Raw genomic sequence first — 12,970 nt, 5'->3', positions numbered from 1 at the left:
GCCCAACTCATGTCAGTGACAAAACATCCGTTAACTTCAGTCGGGCTAGGATTTCATCCTTAATGGTGAGTACTTTTGAAAATCAAAATGGTTATTCAATTCATGTTCTAGTTTTTATTTTTCTTGTTTCTATGATGAATGTAGACATAATTTAACATTGCCATTAACAGATGCATTTGATCGTCAGCACAAATACAATAGACAAAGGAAAATTACTATTTTATCTTGGGTTTTTAAAAGCTTTTTGGTTGTTGCAGTAAATCATCATTGCAAGTTAGTGTTTGAATGGACAAAGGTACAAAATAAGACCAACCTTTTTAACTGTGAGGGTGTGTTATCCCTGGAACAGTTTACCAAGGAAAGTGGTCAATGCACCATCAGCTGGAGTCTTTAATTCAGTGACTGGATGTCTTTATCAAAGCTATGGCCTAGTTCAGCCACAAGTTATTGCACTTAATAGTGCTCAGTTACGTAGTAGGAAACATAATTCCCTTCACTGCAGCATAAACTGGGTAAAATGTTATGGCCTGTGTTATGTAGGAGGTCAAACTAGATGATCACAGTGGTTTTGCATCCAAGGATCGCATTAGCCCTTTTGGCCAGAACATCGCACTGGGAGCTCATGTTCAGTTGACTATCCGCTCCCATTTCCCAAAATCTTTTTTAAAGTCACTGCTTTCTAGGATAAAGTCCTAGGAATATAGACTACATTCTTTGTTCCAACATGTATATCTTTACATTTAGCCCTATTAAAACACATCTTGTTTGCTTGCTCCCTGCTTACCAAGCGAACCAAATCACTCTGAATCAGTGACTGGTCCCCTTCATAATTTACCACTCTCCCAATATTGGTGTAATCTGCAAACTTATAATATATGGAGATATCCTATCTCCTAGAACTGGAAGGGACCCCGAAAGGTCGTAGAGTCCAGCCCCCTGCCTTCACTAGCAGGACCAAGTACTGATTTTGCCCCAGATCCCTACGTGGCCCCCTCAAGGATTGAACTCACAACCCTGGGTTTAGCAGGATGATTCTATGTTTTCTTCCAGGTCATTGATAAAAAAAAGTTAAATAGCATAGGACCAAGACCTCGCTAGCAACACACCTGCTCAGTGATAATTCCCCATTTACAATTACATTTTGAGACTGATCAAGTAGCCAGCTTTTAATCCATGCCATGCTAATTTTATCATTCTACTTTGTTAATCAAAATGTCATGTGGTACCAAGACAAATGCCTTAGAGTTGTCTAGAGAGACAAGGTGGGTGAGGTAATATCTTTTATTGGGTCAACTTCTGATGGTGAGAGACACAAGCTTTTGAGTTTACACAGAGCTCTTCTTCAGGTCTGGGAAATGTACTCAGAGTGTAACAGCTAAATATAAGGTGGAACAAATTTTTTAATGTAAGTAGTTAACATGTATTTGAGGGACCATTCAAGGTGAAGAGGCCTGTTAACACCTCTCTAGTCACAGGGGGAAAAGGGAGGGAAAAAAGCTGGATGGGGGGCGCTAGTGGGTTACAGATTGTTGTAATAAGCTATAAATCCAGTGTCTCTATTCAGTCCATGATTTTTAGTGTCAGCCAAAGTAATGACAGGCTCATCTTTTGAAGGTGCTGTGCAGGTTTCCTTTGAGGATGAGGACTGATAGGTCAGATACAGAGTGATTGCTTTGTGAAAAGTGTTCACCCACAGGCGGTAGGTGTTTTTTGCTTTAATCATTTTCCTGTGTGAGTTCATTCGGGAGTGTAGTGATTGTTTGCTTTCACCCACATAGTTGCTATTGGGACATTTAGTGCACTAGCTGAGGCATGAGTAGGACCCCTGGATCTTAAAAAGTGTGTTGTGGGGTGGTGTTGATCATTGTAGAAGTGGAGATATGTCTGCAGGTTTTGCATCTGTTGTTCTGGTGCCACTTTGTGCTGGTGTGTCCTGCTCTGTGGGGATCTTGATGACGAGCTTGGAGAGGTTGGAGGGCTGTTTGAAGGCCAGACGTGGGAGTTCAGGCAAGATTTCCTTCAGGATGTGGTCTCCATAGAGTACGGGTTGTAACTGTTTGATGATACCCATTTGGGTTCCAGGCCTTGTCTACACTGCCACTTTACAGCGCTGAAACTTTCTCGCTCAGGGGAGTGAAAAAATACCCCCCCGAGCGATGCAAGCTTAAGCGCTGTAAAGTGGCAATGTAGATACTGCACCAGTGCTGGGCGCCGTACTCCTAGTACTGGTAGCTACTCCCCTCGTGGGGGTGGTTTTTTTACAGCATTGGGAGAGCTCTCTCCCAGGGCTGGTGCTGTGACTTCAGAGCCATGTTAAAGCGCGGCAGCGCTTTATCTTTGGTAGTGAAGACATACCCCAAGTGTGGGGTGATTGGTGACAACTAGGGGTGTGCAGGTGCAGAGGCTAAGTATATTACATCAACACAATTACCTTTATCAACTAAACTAGTAATCCCATCAAAGTGAGGTATCAAATTAGTTTGATAGTAGTTATTTTCCATAAACCCATGTTGATTGGCGTTAATTATATTACACTCCTTTAATTCTTTATTAACCTAGTCCCATATCAGCTGCTCCATCAGCTTGTCTGGGATCAATGTCAGACTGAGAGGGCTATGATTATCCAGATCATCCCATTTATCCTTTTTAAATATTGGCACTTTTTGAGCTTTCTTTTAGTCTTCTGAAACTGTTAGTGTTCCAAGACTTATTGAAAATCAACATTCATGGTCCAGTGACCACCTCAACCAGTTCTTTTAAAACTCAAAAATAACAGGAGTACTTGTGGCACCTTAGAGACTGGTGCCACAAGTACTCCTGTTATTTTTGAGGATACAGACTAACACGGCTGCTACTCTGAAACCTTTAAAACTCAAGTTATCTGGGCCCACTGATTTAAAATGTTTAACTTTAGTAGGTGCTGTTTAACATTCTCCTGGGATACTAGTGTAATGGAAAGAGTGTTATTATATGTTAGGACTACATTGTCTGTTTTTTCCCAAACATAGAACATAAATTTTGATTCAACACTTCTGCCTTTTCTGCATTAGTACTGATAATTCTACCCATCTAGTAATGGGCCAATACCATTGTTAGGATTCCTTTAGTTCCTAATATATTTTTAAAAACTCCTTATTGTCCTTAATTTTGCTGGCCATAGATCACTTCTTGTGTCCCTTTGCTTCTTTTATCAATTTTCTATAATTCCTACCTTCTGATTTATATTCATTAATATCAACTTCCCCTTTTTTCCATTTGATATATATATATAATTTTTATAGCTCCCTTCACTTCCCCTCTAAACCACGTTGTATGTTTTTTACCAATCGTCCTTCTTCCTCACATATGGGATTTTGATTTTTGGACATCGAGTACAGTGTTCTTAATCAATCCCCAATTATCTTTCTCATTTTTGTGATTAAATTCTTCCTCCGAGCTGATCTGGCTCATAATTGTTTTCAGCTTTCTGAAATTGGCCCTTTATAAAGCACTGGAGAGATATATATATTACTGGTCTGGACTTTATTCTATTTGCATATTATAAATGTGATCAAGTCCTCAGCATTTGTACCTAAGATACCATTCGTTTTTAGTTCTATGAATCAGTTCCTCTTTATCTGTCAAGATGAAATCTAATATAGAATTCCCGTGCTGGATGCAACAATTTTTGAGTTTGGAAATTATCATCTTTTGCAAGTAAATACATCATCTGGCAAATAAATACAAAATCTCTAGATATGATACATATTTATTTACATATACACATATTCATGCTAAGTATTGCATTTCTGTTATTTACAGAACTGCAGATTGTACCATAGCTATAGTTTGACCAGTGGACGTACACTGAAATCTGCAGAATCCTGACTACATGTTTTAGAAATTAATGAAAAGTAATCCCTGGTGTATTTACAGTATTGTTTACTTCTTTTATACATCATCCAGGACTTCATGTTCTTAGCATGGAAACCAGAAGTTAGTCTTTAGGACACGAGTAACTTTCTTGGTAATTGGATCAAACTCAAACTGCCGTGATCCACTAAAGAAATAGAAGAACCCTAGGAATAAAAGCAAGTTGAATTACTATATTGCACAAATAAATATTAAGCTGTTACAATAAAGGTTGCAAAGGGCTAGAAAAGACTATCTGAGTCACCCACTCTAGCAATTTGCAGAACAGTTCTATCTAAATAATATCCTATCTGACATAGGGGAAAAAACAAACTATTCCTGATCATTAATCTCAACACAGTAACTTTACTACCTTAGGGCCAGACTGTGATATCCTTATTCATGTTGAGCAATACCTTACTTCACAAGTGTTTCTATTGACTACAGTGGAACTACTTATGGTGTAAGGTCCAAGACAACATGAGTAAAGGTATCCCAATCTGTCCCTTAGTACTGATCTTTTCATAGCCCTGTGCAAACATTAATTGATTATCAATACACCTCGGGATGTATTTTTATCCCTATTGTACAGGTAGGGAAACTGAAGCACAGAAAGGTTAAGTGACTTGTCCAAGCCACAGAGGAAGTACCGGAGCCAGGATTAGCATGCAGATATTTCTGGCTCTCAGTCCTATGCACCCCATTTAACCATGTCTCTTATCACTTCTGAACCATTTAATGCTTCCTTACCTGAGAGTTTCCACTTACTTTTATGCTGGAAAACAGCATCAATCTTCCCATTAATTCCTGGAAATTCATCTTTTATCAGCTTTGGCTTCTTGTCCATGGACTGTCTTCTTTCATCATAACTGAGGAAAGTTAAAAACAATATGAAGACAATTAAAAATAAGCCAAATGCCACGTAAGCCAGCCCCACTCTTTACAGAGAGCCTGTTAACAGTGAACTAAGTGTAACCCACACACCTTCTGGGTGTGGTGTTCTGGCCCCTCTAGTGGCACCAAGACCACCTTAAGAGAGAGCGATAAAATGAGTCTGCTCTACAGCCTTAGCTAACAGCCAGTTGGCTTTTAGCTCATGCAGTAGAGGCTCATGCACTAAGCTCCAGAGATGCCCGGTTTGATCCCGCCCACCGACAACTGGGGTCTGTTGGCGTTACATAAGCTCACTGAACACTTAGCTATTCTTAAACCAGATCCATAGATGGCATAAATCAGCACACCTCCAATGACCTCAGTGGAGCTACACCAAATTACACCAGCTAAGGAGCTAGCCCCTTGTGTTAATTACATGTGCATCTTTGAACATCATTCCTGATCTGCAAAACGTTTATTGTTTTTCTGCCTAATAGGCAGGATGTGGAGAAGTGAATGATCAGCTACTGTATGGGAAACAGGAGTCTATAGTCTTACCCTTAAAAACACATCATTGAAATGTCTACAAGAACTGTTTATCAAGAAAAATCCGCGTTTTGTGGGATCATTGTTATAGCACATAAATTGAGGTGCCATACGACTACCATCACTGTACTACCAGCACACAGACTATAACAAAGTGTTTGCTGTAATATTTGTACTTAACGTAGAAATTAAATCACAACCAACTGTGTTCAAACAAGATGAATGGCTTGACCGAAGCTCTCCAAGCAGTGAGTTTTAGGAGCGGAGGATCAGATTGAATCCTTTACTCACCCTATACATTTTACAAACTGTAACAAATCTGAAATCTGTGGGAGCTAGACACCTAAATAGCTTTCAGGATCTGAGCAATCATCACTTCACAGTGATTACTATGCTGCATATTATGACCACTTGGAACTATCCCACAGTGATACAAATCACATTGTTGTGCTCCACATGTATAGGTCACCTATTACTTGTGCTAAGAGAGAATCTCCTTTAACTGTTAGAAGTATATGGGCTATGACACACAAAGATGAGCAGTTTTGATTGCATCCAATAGAGAGAATGGTAAACATGCACACTAGCCAATTCACCGCAATATATAGCACATGTTTAGTGGCATAATAATGCCATCTGTTCGTAACTGGACAGAGGAATTGGGGATAATAATCTGAACTTTTTTTTAACCCCAAGAAAAAGTTCTGATAAAAGCATTGTGCACACTTATGACTCCGTATAATTAGGAATTATTGTTTGCTTTAAAATGTGCAGTAAAGCTTTAGATGTCTTTTTTCTATATGTAAGTAAAATAATTTAAGCAAAACTTTCTGTATCTTTAAAAGAACTGTTTCACCTGCCTTTAAAGAATATTATTTTTCTACAGGCAGCGATGACAGTGTAAGAGACTGGCTAGCCAGTGTGCTACTAAAGCATCATAAGGCAAATTAAGGGTACAGTTATTGGTGATGTGGGTTTTGTTTGCTCAGAGGTCCCTATTACCTCATACTCAAGAATGTTGAACATGAAATCTTACCTCCAATACTTGTTAGACACAAAGTAGTATGTTTTTTTTTTAATTGCATTATGAAGAGCTGCATCAATTTTCTTCACAGCCTTTGAGAAGCCCAAATCACGGATTTTCTTTGGGTATCCAGACAGTATAGCATCTCCTTTGACAACCCAGAATTCATTTCCTATCAAGAAAAGTTGTTGAAAACATTTTGCCAGGAACTTCTGTTGAGAATTATATTCCTGTGGCTACAGTAAACAATGGACCATCGCCTTCTGTTGTATTTTAAACACACCTGGCAAAATCCATCCCTCATGTAACTCTTCTGAATGCTAAGGATGAATTTGGGCTACTATTTTTAATTTAGACAAATAGTTCTACAGAAAAAAGTGCCATTTCACATTTCCTTGGATAGAGCTTGATTTGTTAGGGAAATTTAGCTTCGTTAACATTAATCAAATAAATGACAGGCATTTTGATGCCGAGTGTGGTTTTTGTTAGCAATTTAATTGCAAAACAATACCAGTAAATTGGATTAGATCAGAGTTCATGAAATCCCATTAAAAGAGTACAAGGTTCAATTTCCTTAACTACACCTCTACCCCGATATAACGCAACCCGATATAACATGAATTCAGATATAACGCGGTAAAGCAGCGGTCCGCGGGGGCAGGACTGCGCACTCCGGCGGATCAAAGCAAGTTCGATATAACACGGTTTCACCTACAACACGGTAAGATTTTTTAGCTCCCGAGGACAGCATTATATCGAGGTAGAGGTGTATTTTCAAAGCAGGTAAATTCCATTTGTGTCACATGTAAGAAGAACGTAGAGAAATTCAGATACTTACCTTTAAAAAGAAATGTCTCATCTCTGTCCGTAATTTCATAGGCAGCATCCAAGCCAGATGGCAGAGGTGACCAGAATGAAGATATTAAATTAAAGTCAACTTCTCTGCTTGTAGGGTGTTTGCGCCAGAAGTACCTGATCCAAATACAGTACAACTTGCTTATTAAATCATATCTTTATACATAACAATATGTGAGATTCTAACCATGGCAATAAGAGTTTACAACTTCTACAGCCCAGAGAGTATTGTATATTGGCACACATACAAATCCCATTGCCCCCAAATCATGTCTTCTATGCATTTACTTAGATTTTTGACTTTTGAATCACTTAGGGCTAAAACCTGCCTTTACCACTGAGGTTAGAGAGGGTTCCCTGGCATGGAACAAATGCAGTTCTGCTACACGAAAAGGAAATGGGACTCAGTTCTGCAGCACACCACTGAGAAAGGGAGGTGGTAGAGTTGGGTGAGACCAGAGGATTCCCCAAGATCTACTCCACATACCCATGCTAGGCTCTGGGCTGTGGATTTTCCCCTGAGAGAGTTTATCGCTGGATAAATCTCTGGATTTCAGGGAAAGCAAATTTCACAATACTTATTTGCCTGCTCTCCTGCCATTAGTATATTTTGAATGTCAGAATACAACATTATAAACTCCTTTAGACTGTGAAGTCTTTAGGCAGAAGCAATCTATACCTTTGTGCAGCACTGAACAAATGATAAAATATAACGATGGTAATTGGTTTCATTATCCGAAATCATCGTTGCAAAGGATGTGCATGTAGACTTGGTATTTGGGATGGCAAATTTTCAAAGTTTAGAAGGCTGCAGTTAAAGATGGGTAAATGGCTAACTTCAGTGTCCCAAGTAATGGGTTCAGAGTCCAAAACTGAGTTCTCCTGAATTCTGAATGTTGGGACCTATTCTAATTTATCCATGTCTTTTAAGGCACCCTTTCTAACTCTCTCTCTGTCTTCTCTGCATCCCATCCCTCTTCCTCTCCCTCCCTTTTCTTAATACAACCAGATTTGTCTCTTTACCCACCAATACTTACCTCTATCCTCTTCCTACCATACCATATCCCAGGTCTCCACTAGGACCTCCTTTTATCCCACTTTCCTCTTTTTGGGTCCTCAGAACCCACAATCTATTCTCTTTAAGCCCTTGAGAGCAACCTAGTATTAGTGATTTTCCATGGAGGAATGCTTCAGCTTGGCACACTTACTGCTCATCTCTGGTCAGTTGTTTTAATCAATGAATTGTCCTGGGAATACTGCAGAACCCAAGTACCCAAGTAAAACTTGCCAGTGTTAGATGTCATGATAGAGTCCAGCATATAGAGGTCACAATGAAGAAGTCAGAATTTGTCAACAGTTACCACAATCTTATCTAAATTTGACAAGTTTTCTCCTATGATTAGACTGGGAAATAAGTCTGGCAAGTGTGTGTTGCTGTTATTATTATTATTATTAGAGTTTATCATTTGCATTGTGGTAGTACCAAGGACCCCAGCTATGTATCCTGTTGTGCTAGGTACTGCATAAATAACCAGAACAGAAAGATGGCCCCTGACCCAAAGAGCTTACAGTCTAAGGAAATATCCCTTGATGATCACTTCTGTGCAGGTAAGTAGGAGGTCTGTTGACACTTGGGAAGAAAGATTGGTGATATTTATCTGAGCCTTTTTTGAACATAATAAAAGGTATTGGTTTGACTAACATGCTGGACAAAATTTGGAATGTTTCTTATTTTTCCAAACTATTGTGCCATCAAAGGAGGATTTAAGCAAAAGATATGATGTTGCTTTAAGCCAGTCAGCTTACTTGTCTTTAAAGAACATTATTTCTCCACGGAAAGTGGTGACAGCATTGAAAGTCAGATTAGGGCCACAAGTGTTTGGTGGTAGCGGTTCTGTTGGCTCCAGGGGTTCTATGGAGACAGTAGATTCTGTTGGATCTTCAGGGGGGTTAGATGAAGGTCCTAGGGAAAACAGTTTAGAGAAGAAATTAAAACTAGGATTTGATATTATAAAATTCAGGTAACTTCAGTGGATCTGTCATTTTTATTCAAGCTATAGTTAATATAACCATTCAACATGGATTTCATTAAAAGTTATTTGAACTTGTTAGAGGCCATAAACATTGAGCGATTAATAATGTTTGATTACCATAGAGGTATTGAATGCCATTAATATCATCCTGATGAAGACGGAAAGTCTTGGAATCAAAGTATCTATAAACTGGGTACATCAGTGAATCAGGGTGTCTAGAATGGAAGAGTCCCAGTGAATGGCCAAACTCATGCGCAGCCACGAAAAACAAGTTGGAACCTAAAAACAGCAAACAAAATGTATAAAAGAAAGGTAAGTCTTTTCATGTTCTTGCCCATCAATGTGAAATACAAGCCACCCAATTGCACTCAATACAATAGAGGTTTTTAGTGCTTATAGTAAACTCAGATGTAGTTGAAATACAATGAAAATACATTGAAGCGCATCAAAAGTGCAAAGGTGCAGTGCTTGTAGGCCTGATCCAGCACCCAACAACTCCAGCAGAGATCAATGTGGGTGCAGGAGTCCAGATGTTGTGATGCCTTTGGAAAACTGGGGCCCGAGGAAGCTAATTATGTGGGATGGGTTTTCAAAAGTGCTGAAATCCTGTTGGTTTTTCAACACTTCTGAAAATCAGCCACTCACTTAGGTATCTAACTATGGATTTAGGAGTCAAAATTTAGGTGCCTCGTTTTGAAAATCCTACCGAGCCCAGGTATAAAATATTAAGAGTTGTTTTACATACCCTGTGAGCCTTTGGTCCAGTCTTCATCCTCATCAAAGTGAGCATCTCCACCAATACCATTGCCAGGTGCATAGGCATGAGCAACCGTCCCACCAGGACCATCAAAGGGATTGAAATCGTTGTGAACTAAGAATGGAATAAGGTGCAATAGAACTCTTTGTGCATTTGCAACACTCCAAATTCCTCTGACATGCAATTTGGACAACCCCATTATTTGTCAATTTTTACTGAAAAGCGGAAATTTTTGACTTTCTAGTAGATCTGCAGACACTAAACAATTGGAAGTGAAACAAAAATCTGTCAAAATGGAAGAGATCATGAAGCAGTCAGTGGGAATTGAGTAAGGATTGGAGATGGGCATGAATGCAGGTACAATGGCTTGGTGGGAGGAGAAATGCAAAGGAAAGGAAGGTAAATAAAAATAATGGCGAGCTGTTGTACAACTTGTATTTATATAGTCGAACCACAAGACAAGCATGTGAGAAACCAAAATAATCACATGACCTTTTATTGTTCCCTCCACCATCCTCCACTACTTTCTGTTCTCTTTACTCACTGCATCATGTCTAATTATGATCCTGCTACCTCCTATGCACATAGAAGAGAGCTTTGGTGGGAGAAATCTCCCTGAGGATCCACCCACATCATCCCAGTTGGGGGTGGAGTTTGCCCTCCTCCACCACAGAAAAGCCCCCGAGGGGGAGCCAGCCCCAAGCACAGAGCTCTGTGGCCCTTATTTAGCAAAGCACTTTAACCTGTGCTTACCTTTAAGCATGTCAGTAGTCCCAATGACTTACATGGAACTACAGTCATGAGTAAAGCTATGAGTAAGACCCACAAGCCCTGATTCTGTGCAGATGTCTGCCCAGGCTGAACATTATACACTATGCACAATCCCGTTGAACTACACACAGTGTGTAAAGTTATGTACAGCTATAAATCTTTGCAATATCAGGGCCTTAGATTGTAAACTCTTTCGGGCAGGGACTGTGTTTTTGTGTGTGATTGTATAATGCCTAGCACAATGGGATCCCCATCCTAATACAAATGATAATAATGAATAATAATTTCAGGAAAAATAATTCACAGACTTCTGGCTGGTAATATTTACAATGATTATATATAGATAGATAGATATATTTACCTCTGGCTGCAAAGGAGATCAATATATCTGCATCACCTCTGTCAACCCGGGTAAATGTCAATGGGATCACATTGCTCCAGACTGTAAAAGCTTTCTTGATGGCTGCATCTACATCAACTTGGGCCATATCTGGTGTGTAGTTCAAAATCCTTTCAAATATAATATAGAGAAACAGCTGAGTTCTTTACAATATTGATCATCTACTTGGAGCAACTTGTTTCCCTTTAATTCAAGAAAACCCCTCTACTACTGCATAGTTACCTGTATGTTAGAGTTCTTTTCCCCCATTTTGGTTGTCCTGCAAAGGTAGAGAAATCAGCAACATCAGGGACTCCACACCGGGGTTTCTGCATCACCTCCAGAGTGTTAGAATCCAATTTCCCAGTCACCTCCAATCCGATGAATTCTTGCATTTCTTTGATTTTGTTGACTATGGGACTATCGCTTTTCCATCTAAAAACAGGCTTCCCATCTGTCTTAAAGCTGTAGTAATTTTCCAGGTACTTCTGATGAAACAGATATATATTAAGACACTAGATTCTTTTTTAGATCTTGCAAAATAATATTAAATATTCTGACATGAGATCTACCCTGGGCTTCTGCTGCTTGTTCCCTCTGTGTCTCAGGAACTCACCTTGTTTAGAAACTTTGTAAAACTGAAATTAGTTCCCATTTTCCATTTATATTAATACCTTGACGTTATCTTGTTGTGTGATAATGTGGCTACAAGAGTTCTGCATGAATGTTTTGCAATTGTACAATAGGATTAATGCTCAGAACACATTCAGAATAAAGATTTGCCCTGTAAATGGAACATTTTGTGACAAAACACCTTAGACTTACTATCTGTTCCAGCACTCCATGCAGTATCTAAAAACTGACAATGACAGATGTTTGAAGAACATGATTGAAAGCATGATTTGCCAATAGCATTACATTTTATCATGTGCAATGATGCAGCCAAAAATGAAGATCCTGATCCTACAACCACTTATGCATGAGAATATCTTTACTCCCCTGAGAAGCCCCAAGTGAGCCAAGAAGATTACTTGTGTGTCAAGTTATTCACATGTTTAAATGTTTGCAGTATCAGACCCTAAACGGGTGCACTGTAATTTTAAATTGTTTCCCGCAAAATAATGTAAAACAAAATAATAATAAGATGCTTCCTGGCAAATGTCTACGGTTCATGATGTCAGCGCTGAATTATTCTTCAGAAATATTGCCTCACTTTGAGCATTGCACATCCATTAAAACAGCACCCAAGGCAAGCACTTTCCAAGCTTTTGAAACCAAGAGCCCCCTTCAGGAAAATGAAACAAGTCCTATCCACCCTTCCACCCCACCATTTTAGAAGGGCTGCCTTGGGGAACCTTTCACGGCCAGTGTGTCACACCCCTCTAGGAGGGCATACTTCTATTCTTTGGGAAATGCTGAACCCAGACTATTCACCCCATCAGCATGTATAGGGTCAGATCCTCAGCTGGTGTAAATCAGCATAGCTCCATTAACTTCAATTAACTCCAGCTCTGGATCTGGTCCTGTGTGTCTGCAATCATTACCTGAACAAGCTTCGTCTCTTCTTCCGCTTTCCTTTTCGGATCTATAGGAAAAGCACAAGATGCGGCCCATAGTAACAGCAGAAACGGAAGGTTCTTCATTCTTTTGCTTCTATGTCTTGTCTTTATGAAGATCTCAATCTCCGCCCGCTACATACAAGTCTCTCACATATCCCTGTTTATATAGAACTTGTGTGCTTCATAAAGTCAGGTGTAGCCTGACTCACAGTTTAGAACAGCCTCCAATTACCAACAGAAGATATGCAAACACTGGTTTAGGCATGAAAAGCTTGACAGATT

General features: G+C 39.5%; 1 protein-coding gene across 1 annotated transcript; it reads right to left on the bottom strand.

Annotated features, from left to right (window-relative positions):
• Window positions 1–3,957: 3,957 nt before the first annotated feature.
• On the bottom strand, window positions 3,958–12,772 carry LOC135879492 (stromelysin-1-like). The gene is made up of 10 exons (XM_065405504.1): window positions 12,674–12,772; window positions 11,373–11,617; window positions 11,112–11,260; window positions 9,968–10,093; window positions 9,340–9,501; window positions 8,996–9,152; window positions 7,173–7,306; window positions 6,347–6,506; window positions 4,660–4,760; window positions 3,958–4,058 (listed from the first exon to the last, which is right to left on the bottom strand). Exons 1-10 carry the CDS (start codon window positions 12,770–12,772, stop codon window positions 3,958–3,960), a joined length of 1,434 nt encoding a protein of 477 aa, XP_065261576.1.
• Window positions 12,773–12,970: the final 198 nt, after the last annotated feature.

Source organism: Emys orbicularis, chromosome 1 (genome assembly GCF_028017835.1).
Source record: "Emys orbicularis isolate rEmyOrb1 chromosome 1, rEmyOrb1.hap1, whole genome shotgun sequence".
Lineage (NCBI taxonomy): Eukaryota > Metazoa > Chordata > Testudines > Emydidae > Emys > Emys orbicularis.
Note: the sequence above shows the minus strand (reverse complement) of the source record. Positions and strands in the feature narration are given on the sequence as shown.

What these genes read in the sequence shown, in the direction of transcription:
- LOC135879492 (XM_065405504.1), bottom strand. Translation starts at nt 12,772, where the DNA reads ATGAAGAACCTTCCGTTTCTGCTGTTACTATGGGCCGCATCTTGTGCT. An exon ending in AAAAGAACTCTAACATACAG is followed by an intron (nt 11,261 to 11,372) that starts GTAACTATGCAG and finishes TATATTTGAAAG; the next exon opens with GATTTTGAACTACACACCAG. An exon ending in ATAATGTTCTTTAAAGACAA is followed by an intron (nt 7,307 to 8,995) that starts GTAAGCTGACTG and finishes TATTTGGATCAG; the next exon opens with GTACTTCTGGCGCAAACACC.